Here is a 22,582-nt window from a genome sequence, read left to right on the forward strand (position 1 = left end):
GATTGTATGTACGAAGAAGAAAACCTTTACCCGAAGGAGAAAGGTTCTTCAGCATCTGAATATGAATAGAATCAGGCCCTGGAGCAGAGGACTGTGATCGGCCAAGTGCGTTTTCGAGTTCCCGCATGGTGAATGGGGCATTATAACTTTCACAATTCGAGGAGCGGAAGTTAGGTGGCCTAGCCTCCTCTGCCTGTTTGCGGGGGAGGAAGGCAGGGTGGTAATGAGCAGAGCTCGAAACCTCTGCGAAAAAGCGGCCGAAGGCATTGGAGACAGCCTCAGGGGCCACAAGGACGTCATTCGCGACCTTCAAGCCAGAAACTGGTGAGTGGACCTTAGTGCCAGATAGCCGGCGCAGGCTACCCCAGACAACAGAAGGAGTAAAACTGTTGAAGGTGCTTGTGAAAGCAGCCCAGCTGGCTTTCTTGCTGTCTTTGATAATACGACGACACTGAGCACGTAATCGTTTATAATTGATACAATTCGCCACTGTAGGGTGGCGTTTAAATGTGCGTAAAGCACGTCGACGAGCACGTAAAGCGTCTCTACATGCTGCGGTCCACCAGGGGACCGGTACGCGACGTGGAGAAGATGGAGGGTGAGGGATGGAATATTCAGCAGCAGCGAGAATGACTTCCGTGAGGTGTGCGACCTGACGATCGCAGCTTGTGAAGGTTTGATCCTGAAAGGTCGCCCTGGAAGAGAAGAGCCCCCAGTCTGCCTTGGAGATGGTCCAACTAGAGGAGCACGGAGAGGGGGTATGCTGCAGGAGATGGATAACACACGGGAAGTGGTCGCTCGAATATGTATCCGAAAGGGCATACCATTCAAACCGGCATGCAAGTTGGGGAGTACATATAGAGAGGTCTAAATGGGAATAGGTGTGAGATGTGTCCGAAAGAAAAGTAGGGGCGCCAGTATTGAGGCAGACAAGATTGAGCTGGTTGAAAAGGTCTGCTAACAAGGAGCCCCTCGGGCAGGATGCTGGAGAGCCCCAAAGGGGATGGTGGGCATTGAAGTCTCCAGTTAACAAAAATGGTGCAGGTAGCTGAGCAATAAGTTGCATCATGTCTGCCCTGGTAACGGCAGATGACGATGGAGTGTAAACGGTACAAAAGGAAAACGTAAAAGTGGGGAGAGTAATGCGGATGGCAACTGCCTGCAGGCCGGTGTGCAACGTGACGGGATCGTAGTAAATATCATCCTGGACCAGCAACATAACCCCTCCATGAGCTGGGATACCTACCACAGGGGGTAGGTCAAAATGCACAGAGGTGTAGTGTGCCAAGGCAATTTGATCGCATGGGCGTAGCTTCGTTTCCTGGAGGGCTACGACGAGCGGACAGTGCAAGCGGAGCAGCAACTTCAAGTCCTCTCGGTTGGAGCGAATGCTGCGAATATTCCAGTGAATAAGTGCCATCGTAAGAAAAAGAAGATGAGAGAAGGGGTCACCTCGAAGGCCGCTTAGGGCCTGGCCTCGAGCGAGCACTGCCGCCGCTATCAGTAGGCGGACAGTCATCGTCCATTGGGTCCATAGGGTCATCGGCCATCTCGGTAGGATGGCCGGGAGGGGGAGCTTCCTCCGCCGGTGAACGGCCAGATGTACGGCTACCAGCGGTGCGGCCAGGTGAAACGGATGACAGCCTGGGGTGGCAACCGCTGGGTGGCGCAGGAGAAGAAATGGCGGAGAAGGAGAACTGTGCTTCCTATGCACCTTTTTGGAAGGACGTTTGGTGGAAGTACCGGTCAAAGGCTGGGAGGTCGAGGTACGGAGGAAGTCTGCACGGGATGGTTCCTTCTTGAAGGCCCGTGCATCTGACTTCGGGGTCTTTGTCTTAGCAGAAGCTGAGGAAGGGGCTGGTGTCTGTGGGGTGATGGGAGGAAGAGGAGACGTCGACCGCGCGATCTTAGCACTGGCCGAACGGACGACCGTGATGCTGAAGGTCAGATCGCATGTCTGGGTTGCTACCTCCCGGGTAGTCTGAGGAGAGGCGAGGACAGTACTGTATTTCCCCGCTGGGAGCAGCGTGGGCTTCCTACTAGCCAATAGCTTGCGAGCAGCCGAGGTGGACACTTTCTCTTTGACCCGAATTTCTTGGATACAGCGTTCTTCCTTATAGACAGGACAGTCGCGGGAGGATGCGGCATGGTCACCCTGACAGTTCACACAACGAGGAGACGGAGGTGGACAGTCACCCTCATGGGCATCCCTGCCACAAGTGACACATTTAGCCGCATTGGAACAAGACTGTCGAGTGTGATTGAAATGCTGACACTGGTAGCAGCGCGTAGGTGTCGGGACATAGGGGCGAACAGAAATAACCTCGTAGCCCGCCTTGATGCGCAATGGCAGCTTAACACTATCGAAGGTCAAGAAAAGTGTCCGGGTCGGTACAAGGTCATTGTTGACCTTTTTCATGACCCTATGGACAGCCGTCACACCCTGCTCAGCGAGTAAAGATTGAAGCTCCTCGTCAGTCAATCCGTCGAGGGAGCTAGTATAGACTACACCACGAGACGAATTCAAAGTTCGGTGGGCCTCCACCCGGACAGGGAACGTGTACAGGAGGGTGGCAGTTTTTGTGCCTGAAAGGCACTCTCAGTTTCTAGTAATAAGGTGCCGTTACGCAACCTGGTACAAGATTTGACAGATCCGGCTATGGCATCTACGCCCTTCTGAATAACGAAAGGGTTGACAGAGGAAAAATCCTTTCCGTCCTCGGATCGAGAAACTACGAGGAACTGTGGGGCATGCGGTAGTACTTTTGTCACTGGTGGCTGGTCACGTTTCCGTTTTTGGGTCGAAGTCAAGAGAGATGGAGTAGAATCCATTGCGGAGGAATCCCCCATGATTGCCAGCGTCTCCGATGGCATGCTCCTTCCTTGTGGGGACCCTCTCAGAGGGCACTCCCGCCTTAGGTGAATGTTTACACCTCAGGTCACACCTCCCGAGAAACAGACGGAGGGACCAATCGGCATGGTCAGAAGGTATCAGCTCAGGCAATCACCCCTCCCCGGGCCTGGCCTTTACCAGGGGGTACGCGCGTGCCTTACATGTCTACCCAGGGCGGGGAATTACGCGTTACCCCGTCACCGGCTACGCGTGCGAACGCGTGGGTCGGCCTTCAGGCACGCACAGGGAGGAAGGAAGAAGAGGAAAAAGAAGAGAGAGAGGGAGAAAGAGGATAGACTGTCTCAAACGCCGAGGCGGAGACCAGAGAAGGCAAGGAGGAGAAGGCAAGGAGAAGAAGGCAAGGAGAAGGCAAGGAGAAGAAGGCAATGAGAAGGCAAGGAGAAGAAGGCAATGAGAAGGCAAGGAGAAGGAGGCAATGAGAAGGCAAGGAGAAGAAGGCAATGAGAAGGCAAGGAAAAGAGTAAGGAAGTCAGTGAGGTGGAGAAGAACAAAGAAAGGAACCAACAAAAGGAAGGAAGAGACGAGAAGTGAAAAACCAAAAAGACCACGATTACAGGTCGTGGAACTGTCCATCTCCGGACGCAGGCGCTAACTACCCCCGTGAGGGGGATGGACTCCTTTTAGTCGCCTCTTACGACAGGCAGGAATACCTCGGGCCTATTCTAATCCCCGGACCCGCAGGGGGGACTGAGTAGTGTGTGGCCAGGTAAGACATGGGAGGCTTGGCTCTGAGCACTATGGGACTCAACTGCTGTGGTCATCAGTCCCCTAAGACATGGGAGGACCAAGAAAGTTTCCTATAATGAGTCCCAGGAATTTTGTAGTTTCAGCGAGCGGAAGATTGGTTGGTTGATCTGGGGTAGAGGACAAAACAGCAAGGTCATTGGTTCCATTGGATTAGGGAAGGAAATTGGCTGTGCCTTTTCAAAGGAACCATCCTGGAATTTACCTGAAGTGATTTAGGGAAATCACAAGTCAAAGTGATTGTGAGGATGCAATTTCATTTCTTAGAGGCAGAAAACAATCAGATGTTGCAATTCCAAGAGGAGCTGTAACTCCTCCTCATTTGATATAATGCCACAAATGTTCCTTTGGAGAAGAGTTATAACTGGGAATGGGGAGGAGGGAACAAACAAAGGGTAGTCACATCCGCACCTGCCAAATGCCAGTTTTCGAAGACTCATTGTTACAGGGCACAGAGGCTGCAGGATCATCTCAAATGAAATCTACGGAGCTATCGGCATTCTCCCTTGGTTGGTCTGTGGACTCTAGGGCAGAGAAAGGGTAGACAGTGTGCCCTAGTGAAATGGAAGTTGGCCGGGTGACAGTAACATGTGACAACACTACTGAAGAGGATTTCCAAGTCAAGGAAGGAGAAGACCATTTCCCTTTTTTTAAATTTCTTAGAGCCTTCATTGTTGGCAGACAAAGACCCAGATGTTTGTTGGCTGGAAGGAGATAAAAAATCTTTGTGGGAGTGTTGCTTTTGTGCTTCCTGGCCTGCCATTTGTGTAGCAGGTGATTTTACCACGTGGGGGGGTGGGGGCGTGGAGGGGGCTGAAGATTTGGAGGCTTGTTGCACAGATGTAGAAGAACAAGATGGGGATGATACTATGACACTGGACAATTTCGCAACTGTAGTATTGAATTGCAGGTCACAAGTCAGCATGGCCATGTCCTTCACAGAGTGAGTCACAGCAAGAATGGTACTGCGAGTGCCAGATGGTAAAATGCAGGTCTTTAGACTAGCTAGCAACTTGTGAGTGAAAGGGTAAGGTACTCTTTCCATCACCCAGACCTCCTGAACAGCCTGCTCATAAAGATACATGGGACATTCACAGGGTGAGATGGTATGGTCATCATTACAAGTTATACAGCATAAAGAAGGAAGCGGTCAATCGCCCTCATAACCATCTCTACCACAAGCAACACATTTGATCATGTTTTGCTGGGAGATGTGAGTGTGGTTATAACTGACACTGGTAGCAACGCATTAGATTCCGAATGTACGGTTGGACTGTGATGACTTCATAAACCACCTTAGTAGTCCTGTAGTATCACTTTTAGTAATGGTAAACATGTACATTTGCACAACCTGTCACACAACAGTCATTTGTTTGTTTGTTTGTTTTGTAAAGACAGTGACAGCTGACTACATCTCAGTCAGCTGCCAGCCTCCACTGATTTGAAGCACCAGGAGACTAGCATTCACCTATTTAGCCTTTTCTGTTTTTCATAGTCTGATTTTTAAGTCAGTTGTAATAGATGATAGGGTTTGTGAAGCTGTGTGTTGATGCAGGAGGAGCTGGCCATAGTCCACAAACAGCTGAAGACACTTACAGCTGTCGTCAGCTGTGTGCAGGCTGTTGCCTTAGGATATAGTGACAGCAGAGAAACAGCACATCACATGTGACCTCAGGTGTCGCATGTTTTGCCCACAGGCTCTGCTGATGGGGCACCTTCCAGCACACTATGTGGGGATCTGCAATCATTGCATGGTGAATGGTTGTTACACAGTAGTGTCGCTTGATGTGGAATTCGATGTGGAGGCTGGATGCCTGGCCTCTCCCATTCACTCTGCATGGAATGGTGGCTGCTCCTTCAATGGGGTCTGAGCAAACACAGAGTTTGAGGAGTTCACTAGTTATTGGAGCTCCAATGCTAGGTACATTATGGAGAGCCTTAGGGAAACAGCATCCAGGTCAGGAAAGAAATGCAATGTGCACTCAGTGTGTGTACTGGAGGGCCTCATCTGAGATGTGGTGGAGGCCCTCCTGCAATTATTGAGGGTAGTAGTCTACCAGTTGTTGTTCATGTTGGCGCCACTGACACCTGTCACGGGTTCTGAACCACCCTGAATCCCTATGGGCAGTTGGTAGAAGTGGTGAAGACTGCTGGCCTCTCTCGTGGGGTGCAAGTACAGATCACAATTTTCATTGTTGTATCCATAGTTAATTGGGGTCCTTTGCTTTGGAGCCGAGAACGTGGTCTCAACTAGAGGCTTCATCAGTTGCGTGATGGACATGACTGCAGATTTCTGGACCTGTGTTAAGGGGTGCAGAATTGTAGGACTACCCTTGATAGATCAGAGAATCACAGCACAAAGGAAACAGCTACTGAGGTAGTGTACTTGTGAAGTCTTTCTAGGCTAGGTGGTAGTTTGAAATCCTCTGATGAACGCTCACCAGTTGATAAACAGAGAGCAAAATCAGACCACTTACAAAGTAGAGAAATTTTGACTGTCAAAATTTTAACAATAAATTGAAGTATTCAAAACAAACTTACTGTGCTCCAGGAAAGTTGTTGCACTCAAATTATTCTGAGAAATGAGAGCTAGCTGGAACCCAAAGAAGAAAGCTCTGAAATATTCATTGTGCCATGGAACATATATTGAAAAGACAGATTAGACATTGTTGGAGGGGGGGGGGGGGAAGTTTTCATTGCCATCAACAAAACTATTCTGTTTATCAAGGCTGAAAGAGTCAATCTGAGTTATCTGGACACTAGTAGACACTAGTACCAGCCACCCGATTTTCATAACAGTTTTAGAATAATGCATGAGAAGTCTATGCTCAGTGGTGCAGAAATACCCATATCATGCTTTATTAATTGAAACAGGCTTCAGTCTATTACAGACTGGGACATTTAAGTATTCACAGCAGATAATACAGACATATATACTTGTGAAGTATTTTTGAACATGTTTTCTGAAAATTACCTTGAGCAGCTAGTTCAAGAGCCCACACACAATACAAATATTTTAGACATCGTTACAAATAGGCCTGACTATATTGAAAATATATAGACAGCTTATCAGTAAACTGACAGGAATTAGCGATTGTGATGTTACAGTGATGAGGGTTACTAAAGCTAATAAATCCATGAAGAAGGCTAGGAAGGAATTTCTGCTAGAAAAAGCAGATAAGCAGCTGTTAGTATCCCACTTAGACAATGAATGGACATCATGTAGTTCCAGAAGGATGGACATAGAGGAACTATGGACAAAGTTTAAACTGCTTGTAAATCATGCTCTGGGGACATATGTGACAAATATATAGATTAAGGATGGGAAAGACCCTCCATGGTTTAATAATCAAATCTGGAAAATCCTCGGGAAACAGACTGCTACACTCTTGGTTCAAAAAAGGAACTGAAAAGTCAGAAGATATTTTCAGTAGCAGAAGTTAGAAGAAATTTGTGTGTCCATAAGGAGATCAATGTGTTAAGCATATCCCAACTTCCACCACCATGCATTAGAGAAATATCTTCCAAGAACATGACAAAATTTTGGCCATACTTAAAAATCACTAAATGGATAAAAGGCTTCTATCCAGTCAGTGGTTGACCCATCTCAGTTGGCAATAGAAGACAACAAAAGGTAAGCAGATGTTTTAAATGTCACTCTTAAGAAATCACTCAAAGAAGAGGATCATACAAACATATCATCATTTGACTGTCACACAGATACTCACATGGAGTACATAGAAATAGGCATCTCTTTCAAAGAGAAACAACTGAAAGAGTTGAAAACAAGCCATTACATTCAATGTGCAGTGGAGATGCTGAGTCACAATGGGCACAACAAAAAGATTCACACAATACAGCTTTTGGCCATTAATGCTTTTGTCAACAATACACATACATACATGCACACACATACACATGCACAATGCTACTCGCTCACACAACTGCAGTCTCATAAAACCAAAACAAATACTGCAAGCAGCAGCAGCAGTGCATGATGGGAGTGGTGACTGGGTGGGGGTAAGGAGAAGGCTGGTGCGGGGTGGGTGAGGTATAGAATGGTGGGGTTGGCAGATAGGGAAGTGCTGCAGTTTAGACGGTGGGCAGGGGAGAGATGGGGAGGGGAGGGGGGGGGCAGGAGTAGTGGAAACGAGAGAGAAAAAGAAATTTAAAAAATAAAAAACTGGGTTTGGTGGTGAAATGACGGCTGAGTGGTACTGGAATGGGAACAGGGAGGGGGCTGGATGGGTGAGGACAGTGACTAACGAAGGTTGAGGCCAGGAGAGTTACGGGATCGTAGGATGTATTGCAGGGAAAGTTCCCACCTGAGCAATTCAGAAATGCTGGTGTTGGTGGGAATGATCCATATGGCACAAGCTGTGAAGCAGTCTTTGAAATGAAGGATATCATGTTTGGCAGCATGTTCAGCAACAGGGTGGTCCACTTGTTTCTTGGCCACAGTTTGTTAGTGACCATTCATGTGGACAGACAGCTTGTTGGTTGTCATGCCTACATAAAACGCAGCACAGTGGTTGCAGCTTATCTTGTAAATCACATGACTGGTTTCACAGGTAGTGCAGCCTTTGATGGGATAGGTGGTGATGGTAACCGGACTGGAGTGGTGGTGGTAGGAGGATGTATGGGACAGGTCTTGCATCTAGGTCTATTACAGGGGTATGATCCCTGAGGTATGGGGCTGGGTGCAGAGGTTGTGTAAGGATGGATGAGCATATTGTGTAGGTTTGGTGGAATACTATTGTAGGAGGAGTGGGAAGGATAGTGGGGAGAAGGACATTGTTACATTCTATCCTCTATTTTCCATTGTTTGAAACATCAGATTCAGATGGAATGACAATTCAGTTTTACAAAGAGTACTCTGCAGCATTGTCCACATCCTTAGCTTGCATTTACTGTGAGTCTCTCACCCAGTGCAAAGTTCCATGTGATTGGAACAAAATGCAGGTAATTGCTGCATATAGGAAAGGTAAAAGAACAGACTCTCATGATTACTGACCAACATCCTTAACAATTGTTTGCTGTATAATTCCTGAACACATTTTGGTTTACATTGTCCTTGACAGTGATTGTTCCTTAGACACTAGGATAATGTTAGAAGTGGTCAAGTGAAGTGTGATAGGACTGTTCCTATTCTCTATATACATAAATGATCTAAGGGACAGGATGAGCAGCAATTTATGGCTGTTTGCCAAGATGCTGTGGTATATGAGAAGGTGTTATCACTAAGTGACTGTACCTGGACACAAGATGTCAGACAGAATTTCTAGATTGTGTGATGAATGGCAGCTACCTCAATGTGAAAAAAATGTAGGTTAATGTGGATGAGTAGGAAAGACAATCTTGTAACATTTGAATACATCATTAGCATTAGTAGTGTGCTACTTGACACAACAACATCTCTTAAATATCTGGCATTGCAAAGCGATATGAAATGGAACGAGCACATCAATTTGTTAGTAGGGAAGGCAAATGCTAAGCTTCATTTCATTGGGAGAATTTTGGGAAAGTGTAGTCCATCTACAAAGGGAACAGCATATAGAATGCTAGTGCCACACATTATTGAGTACTGCTCAAGTGGCTGGGGTCCACACCAGGTCAGATTGAAGGAAGACATCAAATTCAGAGGCATGCTGCTAGATTTGTTTGTGACGTTCAGTCAGCATGCAAGTATTACAGAGATGCTTTGTGAACTCAATCCCTGGACAGAAAATGATGCTCTTTTTGCAAGGTACTATTGCAGAAATTTAGAGAACCGGCATTTAAGGAAAACAGCAGTATGATTCTACTGCCATCGATATACATTTTGCGTAATGACCAAAAAGATAAGATGAGAGAAATTAGGGGTCCTACAGAGGCATATTGACAGCAATTTTTCCCTTACTCTATTTGCGAGTGGAAGAGGAAAGGAAATGACTTAGTGGTATGTGGTACCCTCCACCATGCACTGTATGGTGGCTTGTGGAGTACGTGCATAGATGTAGACAGAGAAGATGTCTGCAACTATGGACAAAATATCACTGATAGCTGACCAACAATTGCAACAGTGCCCCCACTAGCACCAATCTGATGTATTGCCCCAATCGAAGACAGCACTCATGCCGTGCTAGGTGTGTGCTAACAGGCTGGTTTCGCCAGCGTAGTCAGCACTGTGCTCACAATGTATCTCATATATGCTGGTGGTATTGAAGGATATCACTGCATCTTTAGAAGACCCTACTAAATCATGAATCCTGTGGCCACTTCAAAGCCTACTCTAATACTGCTACCCTTGGTAAAATGCATAAATGGTCAGAAACATAAGCAACATACTCATTTAAAACACCCCATCGATATGGCAATTGCAGGAACACTTTTCTAATTGGACACTCAATGGAATTCAACCAAGCAAAGGATATGGTCCATACCTATAACTTCTGAGATCCAATCACAAAATAATCAACTGGAATTAATTCACTAAAACCTTATTGGCCAAGTCTCATGAGTACCACCTCAGCAAAGCCTGAAATCTTTTCCTCAATCCACCTGAAGGAGCTTGGATCTAATTTGATGTTCAGAATGTAAAGATTGTATACCATGGTGGATATAGAATCTGCTGAACTGGGTGATACAGATACAAACACAGTGTATGGTGTGAACCTACAACACAACATCTAGACTATGGTGCATGCAAGGAGTGGGGATGCCTACAGACAGTTACAACTCAGACTGTTGTCAAAATATTATGTAAGTCAGTCTCAACTATCCCCCACCGATCAGAACTTAGATTTATATTCAGGCAACAGATGATGATGATGATGATGATGATGATGATTTGGTGGTGGCCTTCAGCCCAAAGACTGGGTTGATGCAGCTCTCCACTTATGAGTACCCAAAGGAAACAGCATGTGCAGTATCCTGCTGGCCTATTTTATTGCACCACAAATCATTTGTCTTGTAGGCCTGACATATTGCATTCTCTCTATCTTAGTATCTCCTCTACAGACTATAATGATGGCAGGGCAATACTAATAAATAAATATACAATAAAGACCACAGAGAATAATGTAATGACAAAACTAAGAAGCCATTACTTCTTCTCTTCATATTTGGCAGTACACCTGACTATTTTCGCCTCCTTTCTCAAGACTGGACTTTTATGGGAGTAGCAAAGCTATTCCTTCTCACTGCAGCAGTTAATGCCCTCCTTGAATATTTTAACAACATTTGACATGTTGTTGTTGTTGTGGTCTTCAGTCCTGTGACTGGTTTGATGCAGGTCTCCATGCTACTCCATCCTGTGCAAGCTTCTTCATCTCCCAGTACTTAATGCAACCTACGTCCTTCTGAATCTGCTTAGTGTATTCATCTCTTGGTCTCCCTCTATGATTTTTACCCTCCACACTGCCCTCCAATGCTAAATTTGTGATCCCTTTATGCCTCAAAACATGTCCTACCAACTGGTTCCTTCTTCTTGTCAAGTTGTGCCACAAACTCCTCTTCTGCCCAATTCTATTCAATACTTCCTCATTAGTTATATGATCTACCCATCTAATCTTCAGCATTCTTCTGTAGCACCACATTTCGAAAGCTTCTATTCTCTTCTTGTCTAAATTATTTATCGTCCATGTTTCACTTCCATACATGGCTACACTCCATACAAATACTTTCAGAAACGACTTCCTGACACTTAAATCAATACTTGATGTTAACAAATTTCTCTTCTTCAGAAACACTTTTCTTGCCATTGCCAGTCTACATTTTATATCCTCTCTACTTCGACCATCATCAGTTTTTTGCTCCACAAATAGCAAAACTCCTTTACTTCTTTGTCTCTCATTTCCTAATCTAATTCCCTCAGCATCACCCGACTTAATTCGACTACATTCCATTATCCTCGTTTTGCTTTTGTTGATGTTCATCTTATATCCTCCTTTCAAGACACTGTCCATTCCATTCAACTGCTCTTCCAAGTCCTTTGCTGTCTCTGACAGAATTACAATGTCATTGGCGAACCTCAAAGTTTTTATTTCTTCTCCATGGATTTTAATACCTACGCCGAATTTTTCTTTTGTTTCCTTTACTGCTTGCTCAATATACAGATTGAATAACATTGGGGAGAGGCTACAACCCTGTCTCACTCCCTTCCCAACCACTGCTTCCCTTTCACGCCCCTCGACTCATAACTGCCATCTGCTTTGGAATGCTTTGACATGGAAATGACAAAATTAAAATAATGTTGTCAACAGAAGGGGTTGACAGAAGAGAGTGCTAACCCACAAAACTATATTTTTAGATATTGTAGTAAAAGAATGGACCCTCAAAATTATAGACCAATATCCTTAATATCATTTTACTGCAGGATTGTAGAACATATTCCAAGTTTGAATATAATAAATTTCCTAGAGAGCGAAAAGCTTATGCCCACAAATTAATGTGTTTTTAGAAAGTTTTGCTTGCATGAAACTCTGCTTTCCCTATTCTCACTTGATATACTTCATACTGCAGATGAAGGGCAACAGGCAGACACCATATTTCTAGATTTCTGACAAGCAATTGACATGGTACCCACTGCAGACTATTAAAGATACAAACATACAGAATACGCTCCCAGATATGAGAAACTTCTTAAGTAATACGATACAGTATGTTGTCCTCGATGGTGAGTTTTCATCAGAGACAAGGGTATTGTCAGGAGTGTCCCAGGGAAGTGTGATAGGATCACTATTATTTTCTATATACATAAATGATCTGGCAGACAGGATGGGCAGAAATCTGCATTTGTTTGCTGAAGATGCTGCGATATATGGGAAGGTGTCAAAGAAGAGTGACTGTAGGATGGTACAAGATGACTTTAAAAAATTTTCTAGTTGGTGTGATGCATGGCAGCTGGCTCCAAATGTAGAAAAATGAAAGTTAATGTGAATGAGCAGAAAAAACCCTATAATGTTCAGATAAAGCATTAATAGTGTCCCACTTGACACAGTCACATCATTTAAATATCTGGGCACAACTTTGCAAAGTGATATGAAATGAAATGAGCATGTGAGGATTGTGGTAGGGAAGGTGTATGGTACGGCTTCAGTTTACTGGGAGAATTTTAGGAAAGTGTGTTTCTTAAAGGAAGATATCAAAGCAATCCGGAGGTAAGTTACTAGTTAGTTATGGGTAGATTCTAACAACATGCAAGTGCTACCAAGATTTTTCAGGAACTCAAATGGGAATCCCTGGAGGGAAGGCAACATTATTTTTGAAGAACTCTATTGAGAGTATTTAGAGAACTGGCATCTGAAGCTGACTGCAGAATGACACTACTGCTGCCAACATATATTTTGCACAAGGACCACAAAGACAAGCTACAAGAAAATATGGCTCATACAAAGTTATACAGACAGATGATTTTCCCTCACTTTATTTACAAGTGGAACAGGAAGGGAAACTACTGGTAATGGTACAAAGTACTCTCTGCCATGTGCCATATGATGGCTTGGGGAGAATGTTTGTATAGGCAAGAATATAAATACAGCGTAGAAAAGAACTTTTACAGTAGATGGCGCTTTCTAGGAATTCGAAGTGAAATGCTTCTTACTAGCATGTGGTACATCTGAAAATACAACCTTACTAAATTGAGGGTACTTTCTTCTGCTGACCCCACCAATTGTGAAAGTGATACCAGGGAAGGATGTGAATTATCAACACATTATCTCCACTCTTGCATGAGAATGAAACTGTCAATGATCCACCAGAGTTGTGCATAATAGTTTATTATGTCTTCCTGTCAATAACTGGCGAGTTAAATTAAAATTTTATTGGGACAAGCAAAGATAGAATTGAATCAAGTATTAAATCAGTTAAGTATTAAATCACTTGTATTGGAACGACGAAATTTCAAGTGGGATTATGAAGATGAGTGTCACATATATTAGTTCTGTACTATGACACCTGTGCAGTGTGCCTTGTTAGTGTGCTCAGTTTCCTGACAGACTGAAATACTGTCTGGTGAAACCACTTTATAATAAGAATGAAAGGGTTGATGTACACAATTACCTGCCAATTTCTTTGCTAACGGTATTTTGGAAAGTTTTTGAGAAAGCAATGTATAAGAGTAGCAGCACATCTCCCACACCTAATTTGCTGTCACATTTGCAGCTTGGTTTGAGGATTGCTTCCCATATCAAATGCAATTTTTTCTTTTATGTGTAAGGTACTATCAGGGTCAAATGATAGGTAAAGAACAGTAGATATTTCCTTCGATATAGCGAAAGCATTCGATTGTGTGGACCGCACAACACATTCTATAAATGGAAACAGAATGTTGCCCTTCAGGGCAACATACTGGCAAGAGATTCAGAACTTTTTTAGGTCATGTTAAACACATGTGCAACACATTTCTGTCCTGGGCTCCTTGCTTTCCTTGATATATTATTAATGATATGCCACTAAGCATGACAGGTAACTCAACAGTTTTCCCCTTCAGTGATAACACAGGTGTTATTTTAAAAGATGTGAAACATAATGTAAATGATGTAGCTGATAGAGTAATCAGTTACATCAGCACATGGATTTCAGGAAACAGTTTCATGTTTAACTGCAAGAAAACGCTATGCACACAGTTTCTGACACAGAACTCTTATAAAAGTGAATTTTTACTCTCACAGGGTGGTCAGAATAGTTAAAAGTCAGTTTCAATTCTCAGGATGATGGTAGATCGAGAGCTTTTTTGCAAGTACCACTATCACATTAAGAACTTCTGCAGAAACTGAATGCTGCTACCTACACTGCAAGGATAATCTCCCTGTCTGTGACAGGGCTTGTTTATTTTGTTTGCTTTCACTCTATTATATTTTGAGGACCACTCTGCCCATTCACCAAATATTTTATTAGTCCAGAAAAGGGTGGTCAGACTAATCAAAAGTATCAGTTTGTGAACTTTGCAAAGGCCATTGTTCAAGTGTCTTGGAATTCTAATGTTGGTATTCCTGTACATACACTCCTGGAAATGGAAAAAAGAACACATTGACACCGGTGTGTCAGACCCACCATACTTGCTCCGGACACTGCGAGAGGGCTGTACAAGCAATGATCACACGCACGGCACAGCGGACACACCAGGAACCGCAGTGTTGGCCGTCGAATGGCGCTAGCTGCCCAGCATTTGTGCACCGCCGCCGTCAGTGTCAGCCAGTTTGCCGTGGCATACGGAGCTCCATCGCAGTCTTTAACACTGGTAGCATGCCGCGACAGCGTGGACGTGAACCGTATGTGCAGTTGACGGACTTTGAGCGAGGGCGTATAGTGGGCATGCGGGAGGCCGGGTGGACGTACCGCCGAATTGCTCAACACGTGGGGCGTGAGGTCTCCACAGTACATCGATGTTGTCGCCAGTGGTCGGCGGAAGGTGCACGTGCCCGTCGACCTGGGACCGGACCGCAGCGACGCACGGATGCACGCCAAGACCGTAGGATCCTACGCAGTGCCGTAGGGGACCGCACCGCCACTTCCCAGCAAATTAGGGACACTGTTGCTCCTGGGGTATCGGCGAGGACCATTCGCAACCGTCTCCATGAAGCTGGGCTACGGTCCCGCACACCGTTAGGCCGTCTTCCGCTCACGCCCCAACATCGTGCAGCCCGCCTCCAGTGGTGTCGCGACAGGCGTGAATGGAGGGACGAATGGAGACGTGTCGTCTTCAGCGATGAGAGTCGCTTCTGCCTTGGTGCCTATGATGGTCGTATGCGTGTTTGGCGCCGTGCAGGTGAGCGCCACAATCAGGACTGCATACGACCGAGGCACACAGGGCCAACACCCGCCATCATGGTGTGGGGAGCGATCTCCTACACTGGCCGTACACCACTGGTGATCGTCGAGGGGACACTGAATAGTGCACGGTACATCCAAACCGTCATCGAACCCATCGTTCTACCATTCCTAGACCGGCAAGGGAACTTGCTGTTCCAACAGGACAATGCACGTCCGCATGTATCCCGTGCCACCCAATGTGCTCTAGAAGGTGTAAGTCAACTACCCTGGCCAGCAAGATCTCCGGATCTGTCCCCCATTGAGCATGTTTGGGACTGGATGAAGCGTCGTCTCACGCGGTCTGCACGTCCAGCACGAACGCTGGTCCAACTGAGGCGCCAGGTGGAAATGTCATGGCAAGCCGTTCCACAGGACTACATCCAGCATCTCTACGATCGTCTCCATGGGAGAATAGCAGCCTGCATTGCTGCGAAAGGTGGATATACACTGTACTAGTGCCGACATTGTGAATGCTCTGTTGCCTGTGTCTATGTGCCTGTGGTTCTGTCAGTGTGATCATGTGATGTATCTGACCCCAGGAATGTGTCAATAAAGTTTCCCCTTCCTGGGACAATGAATTCACGGTGTTCTTATTTCAATTTCCAGGAGTGTATATTTCATGTTGGGATTTGTTGTTGATAACAATGACTCATTCAGAAGAAACTGAAAAATTCATTCATTGAACACTAGATGTAAAAATGATATGAACTTGGATAACATTTCCTTAAGCACTGTACAGAAAAGTGTGCATTATTCATTATGTTTCATTTTCAATAGACTCCTAACAGAATTGTTATTCATTCATACAATCTCTCAACTATTGTTTGTGCTTTATTAATTCTTTAATTACCTGTTTATAAAATTTCTAATTCAACATTCTGTAAAATATGTACCGACTCTTTCCACAGCCAACTAGCTTTGGATTGCATGGTCCCATAGAACCTGATAAATAAATAAATAAAATGCCAAGTCATTCAATCAAATATCACACTGAGTTAACGTCTGACAACATTCAGGACCTTCAAAGAATTTATTATGTCAGGAAAACTTCAAACAGCACCCATTTCTTTTGTTGGCTTACTACTTGCTGGTAGATCAGTATGCTGCTCTGAAAATTCTCCCTCATTTCTTTCTTTACTCAGAATATTGTATTTTATGCTAGACAATATGATTCACCTTGCGTGCACAAAGAGGACATTTGTGTGCTAGGGAATTTACATCTTACCCTTGACAGTTATGCCACAACAAGTCTATTGCAGCTCCTTATTTCTCTCTTTAAATATTTGTAATACATATATACTAAAGGAAAACTATAACTACATTTTACAGATACTGACGTGTCATCATCTGCCTTAAGCACCCAATCAATACTCTCCAACAAGCCTTCATGGACAATATATTTGAAGGCAGCTTGTGTCTTAGCCCATAGATGCTGCCGTCCTTCTGGTACTTTGAGGGCCACTGTGGGTAGTCTGGGATCTGTGTATAGCAAAAATAATGCCAAGTAATTAATATAAATGAACTGAAGTTCATGACAAAACATTGAGGCAACAAGTTTTACAAGAGCATGCTGACATCTCAATAACACAGCATGAAAGAAGGAGATTCAACTAAAATGCATGCTGCCAATATTTAAATCACAAAGTTATGCCCAGAGTTCAACATCACAAGGTAAACTTACATTTAGGTATTCAAGAAATGAATCCCAATTTAGATAAACACATGCTAACACTATTGCCTAATAGTCCACTCATAAAAAATTACATATAACAGCACTCTGCATACCAGTCTGCACTTACAACAAAGATGAAAAGTTAGAGACCCATTATGTCAGCATTAAGGCCATTAAAGGTGGAACACTGGATCCACTGGACAAGGATGGTGAAGAGAATTGATTGTAGGCTTTGAGGAAAACATAATGGTATGTTTCGACAATGATTTAAGGAAAACCTAATTGAGGATGGCCAGACATGGACTCAATCATATTATTATATAGGTCAATAGTTTTAGTCTGAGGGCATTGCTGCAGCATGTAAACATCATAGCACTCCAATATGAGTACACAAGCACCAACATTTAGGCAAGGGATCAGTGTGGCATTTTTATCTTACCAACATGCATGTGGAAAATGCAGAAATGCAAACTATGGTGACTTTACCACCAAATGCATCTAAACAGGAATGACATGTTATTCTTTTCTTGGTTTCCATAGGACAATCATTGGTGGACATCCATCAAGAGAATAAATAGTGTGTATGGGGCAGAATGTCTGTTGAAAACTGAATTGTGGAACAGTGTGCGACAAGAGGTGCTACTGCTTCATGATAATGCATGACCCAATCACAAACATCTTACCACTCACTCAAGATAGGCCATCTCAAGTGACAGTCACTCCAGCATCTGCCCTATGGTCCTGATCACTTCCCATGTAATTATCACACCTTCAGTCCCTTAAAAAAAAAAAAAAAAAAACCTTTAAGGGTCAACAATTCCTGGTGTAGGATGATTTGCAGCTGACAGTTGCAAACTTCTTCATGCAACAGGACAGTGTTTTACCAAACGAATAGCCAGCCAGAGTGGTCAAGCAGTTCTAGGCGCTACATTCAGGAACCGCCCGACCGCTACGGTTGCAGGTTCGAATCCTGCCTCGGGCATGGATGTGTGTGATGTCCTTAGGTTAGTTAGGTTTAAGTAGGTCTAAGCCAATTTTAATGTACCTAATTCATGCAGACAGCCTCTGTTTGAAATGAGATATACTCAAAAATTAACAGGACAATTAGGTTCATCTAGTTGTAATTCAGCCAGTGTACAAAATCAGTTATCCTTATTGCACCAGAATATCTGAGGGCTAAGGGCAACCTTAATTAGTTGCTTATTTGTGTTTAACAATTAGAGTTGAGCAAACCAGCTGATATAATCTGCCTCTCTGAACATCATGTTACCATGTATGTTGGTATAGGTATGTTAAATGTTACAGGAGTCAAGTCAGCTTTTTACTTCTGTGGAGAGAACATGGAGAAAGGAGGATTTGCCACATTTGTCGGAAACTGTTTTTATTTCAAGAATACTGATATTAATAAATTTTGCTCACATCAGCACTTAGAAGCTTGTGCAACAGAAGTAGTAATAATGAGTCCTTTATAATATAAAGTATGAACAGATCACCTTCAAGAAATTTTAATCGCTTCATAAAAAATTTGGAAGCTCTGTTGTCCCTTATATCAGCAGTAACACTGTCATTCAGTTCAGTTCCTACTGTGAACTTTGCAATCAGGACATGTAAACACTTCGAGACTGCTGTTGATAATGTATTTGTATACAAATCTAGGGATAAAAGTCATATCACAAAACCAATAATAAATGTGCTATCTGGGATCATGACATACAGCACCTTGCATTAAATGTTGAAACTTGTCAGGATAAATCTATTAAATCTGAGTACAGGAGGGTAATAAATCAGTCAAAAATAGATAAATTCAGAAAATTGCTCAAAGACATGATTTGCATAGATGTTTACAATACTTCTGAAATGGAAAATACAAAGCATTCATTCATAAAGTTACTTTTGAAACTTTTTCCCCCTAAAGGAAGCTCAAATCACAGGCGTGTCTAAAAATTATTCTTGGACTACACAAGGAATAAAGATATCACACGGGGCAAAAAAGAGAATATCTACTATCTAGGAACAGCCTTGATATTAGCATTGTAATGCATTACAAATAATACTGCAAAATATTGAAGCAAGTAATCCAGATATTGAAGCAGCTCTATTATGAGAAAAAGATAATCACATCAGGCAATAAAAGAAACTGTTTGGGATATTGTGAAGACAGAGACAGGTGGGGCCAAAAGGGGAGAGCAACAGATAGCTTTAAAAAGAAGAGAGACTTTGGTAACAAGTGCGTGTAGTGTTGCAAACCTCTTAAACCAGTACTTTATTTCTGTTTCTGACAGCTTGGGGTTATCAGTTTCAGTGAATGGTGTAATGGATTATCTGAGACCAGTCTTTAAAAAGAACTTCAGTAAGATGGAAATGGCACTCATGTCTCCCAAATAAGTAGCATCCATCATAAAATCCTTAAAATGTAAGTATTCTAGAGGGTATAATAATACATCAATGAAGTTAACCAAATAGTGCTCAGGCAAGTTGGGTTCTATCTTAAGCATCTGACTGCAAATAATATATTCCCCAAGTCGCAGTTTGGGTTTATTAAGGGTTCTGATACAGAGAAAGCTGTTTACACTTACAGTGAGAATGCACTCAATTCATTAGATAATAAATTAGAGGCTACTGGCATTTTCTGTGACCTGTCAAAAGCCTTTGACTGTGTGAACCAAAGCATTCTCTTAAGTAAATTAGAATATTATGGTGGCACTGACAATGCTGTGAAATGGTGAAATGATTTGAGTTTTATCCAGTTAACAGGATATAAAGAGTTTCATTGTGAAATACCTGTGCAGTAAGCAGTCAGTCTTCATCTAACTGGGAATCAATTACATATCACGTTTCTCAAAGTACCATCTTGTGCCTGTTGCTTTTTCTTGTGCACATTAATGACCTCTTGTCTGTTATATCGTAAGACGCTAAGTTTGTTTAGTTTGCAGATGATACAAACATTGAAATAAGTAGCAAGTCAAGTACAGATTCAGAAACGGCTGCTAATCAAATTTTTATTGACATTAATAGAAGGTTTAAAGCTAATTCACTGTTGTTCAACTTTGAAAAGGCCCACTACATGCAGTTCAGAACCAGTAAGTGATTTCTTTCCAGCATTTGCACAACATATGAAGACATGCAGATCAAAGAGGTTGACTGTGTTAAATTTTTGGGATTACAACTCTATAATAAATTCAGTTGAGAAGGGCATGCCACAGAACTGCTGAAGTGCCTAAACAAGCCTGTATTCGCAGTGAGAATGATGTCAGATGTAAGAGATACTGATATTAAAAAACTTGTGTACTTTGCTTACTTTCATTCTATTATGTCATACAGGACCATATTCTGGGGTAACTCATCAAACTGAGCAAACGTTTTTAGTGTGCAAAAGCATGTAATAAGAATTCTTTTTGGCACAAATTCATCATGTAGAAACCTGTTCAATTAACTTTGTATTGTAACCACTGCTTCTCAGTATATTTATTCCCTAATGAAATTTGTTGCAAGCAGTATATCTCTATTTCCAACCAATAATGCAATATATAGTATCAGTGCTAGGAATAAGAACCATCTACATAAAGACATAAAATCACTTGCCTTGGTCCAAAACGGGTCTAATACATTTTCAAAAAACTTCCAGCAACCATTAAAAACTATTTCAGATAAAGCACAGTTTAAACAGAGTTTGAAAGATTTTTTGATAGGCAGCTCCTTCTACTCTATAGATGAATATCTTAACAGGGACTATTAGACCAGCTGAAGTAAGAATGTCTGTTAGATTTCAGTTTTTACAGCACTTGGTCACAACAGTCAAGATTAGGTATTTTGTGTAAGATAAATTTATTAAAAGTGCCCCTAACAGTGCTTCATTAATTGTATTAATTCTGTAAGTATTTGCAGTTCCAATTTACTGTAATATATTCACCTATTTTGACAATCTCCTGACAAATAATCAGGGTAGCAAGTATTATATTCAGATATTTTATGTTTTTATGTTATACTTTCTGACATGTCCCACACCCACAAGAATCATCTCATTTTTTGGGTCTATTGAACAAAAACTGAATATAATCTAATCTAAACTGTGATGATCAATCCATGCAACAGATAAATTGTGCAAGAATCAATACTAATGAAGGCTGGTAGCAATTCTTCATAAAAATGATTGCTGAGACACAGACAGGCACATGCAAAAGACACACACTCACAATTAAATTTTTTGCCATAGCCTTTGTCAGAAAATGAGAGCGCACACACACACATTCACACAATCACTGACAACTCATGCACACATGACCTCTGTCTCCAACTGCTGCTTCAACAGTCTCAGAATCAGATCCAAACAAACGATTTATCACACCTCTCTGCTTCTCAACGTCAGCTGCTAGGCTAGTGGCACGAAGTGGTGGCAGCACTGACTGCAGGCTGATGGGAGTGGTAGAAAGGGAAGAAGCAGTAAGAATGAGGGTGTAGGGAAGCTGCACATACACTCAGCTGCATCTTGCCAGCAATGTTGCATGACATGTCAGTAAACAAACGATTTCACCAACTGAGACAAAAAACGAGATTTTTACAGTGTTTCATGCATAATACAGCCTATAAGCATAAAATTGTCCTTACAATACGGACAGGAGTAGAAATTGTGCTTTACCTACCAAGATAAGAAAACAAACTAAGAATTATTCACTCTACAAGAAAAGATACGTTAACTAAACAGTGTATTGTACTCTTACTCCTGTCAAATCTTCAGAAAAAAAAACTTTCGACATTGTAAACAATAGCTGCAACTAGGGAGGTGGGCAGAGAGAGAGAGAGAGAGAGAGAGAGAGAGAGAGAGAGAGAGAGAGAGAGAGAGTGGGGGGAGTACATTCACAGTCAACACTCACCATGCTCGGAGGACATGAAGAGCAGCTTGTCACAGTTTTGGCCCCATGTGGCATTGACAGCAGCCGCCTTTGTGGCATGGTTCTTAGGACTGGTCATCACCCAGCACAACACCCGAACACGCTGTCGCAGGCTGTCAGCTGCAGTACGGTTGCATTCTAGAATGGAAGACAGTCTCCTTACAGTTACATTGATCAGACAATAGTTTCTCTTGTCAGCAGCTAATCACTCAGTAACAGACAAATCAGTAAAATTAAGTGCCACGTACGAATAATTTGCCATACTTGCTAGACTTACAGTTGCGTCAGGGGCATAATTACAGTCATGGAGACCTGATGCATGCACCTGAAGTGGGACCCCTTCCCATTTCCCTGCCTCACCAAAGAGTCACCCACACCTTATCTCTCACCTCTCACACCCTGTGTCACTACCCTCCCATGTACACACACCATTACCTACACAGCTCACTTTGAGTACAGAAGACAATACTTACTCCACATAAGATGACTTCAAGAACATCCAATGCCAGATCGTAGGAATGAAAATTATGTTCCTGGTTCAATGTCACAATGTCTCCATATTGCCTGTGT

At 43.0% G+C, this 22,582-nt stretch overlaps 1 protein-coding gene across 3 annotated transcripts in view; it reads right to left on the reverse strand.

Moving 5' to 3' along the window:
* The window catches only part of LOC126101170 (glycoprotein-N-acetylgalactosamine 3-beta-galactosyltransferase 1-like), a 177,540-nt gene that overhangs the window by 44,675 nt on the left and 110,283 nt on the right, over positions 1-22,582 (reverse strand). For all 3 annotated transcript variants that reach the window (XM_049911868.1, XM_049911867.1, XM_049911869.1), the window contains 2 exons: positions 21,995-22,150; positions 16,789-16,930 (listed from right to left, as the gene is read on the reverse strand). In XM_049911868.1, the coding sequence (XP_049767825.1) occupies positions 16,789-16,930; positions 21,995-22,150 (298 nt within the window). The remainder of the gene's footprint in view (positions 1-16,788; positions 16,931-21,994; positions 22,151-22,582) is intronic.

The sequence above is a fragment of the Schistocerca cancellata genome, chromosome 9, assembly GCF_023864275.1.
Source record: "Schistocerca cancellata isolate TAMUIC-IGC-003103 chromosome 9, iqSchCanc2.1, whole genome shotgun sequence".
NCBI classification, from domain to species: Eukaryota; Metazoa; Arthropoda; class Insecta; order Orthoptera; family Acrididae; genus Schistocerca; species Schistocerca cancellata.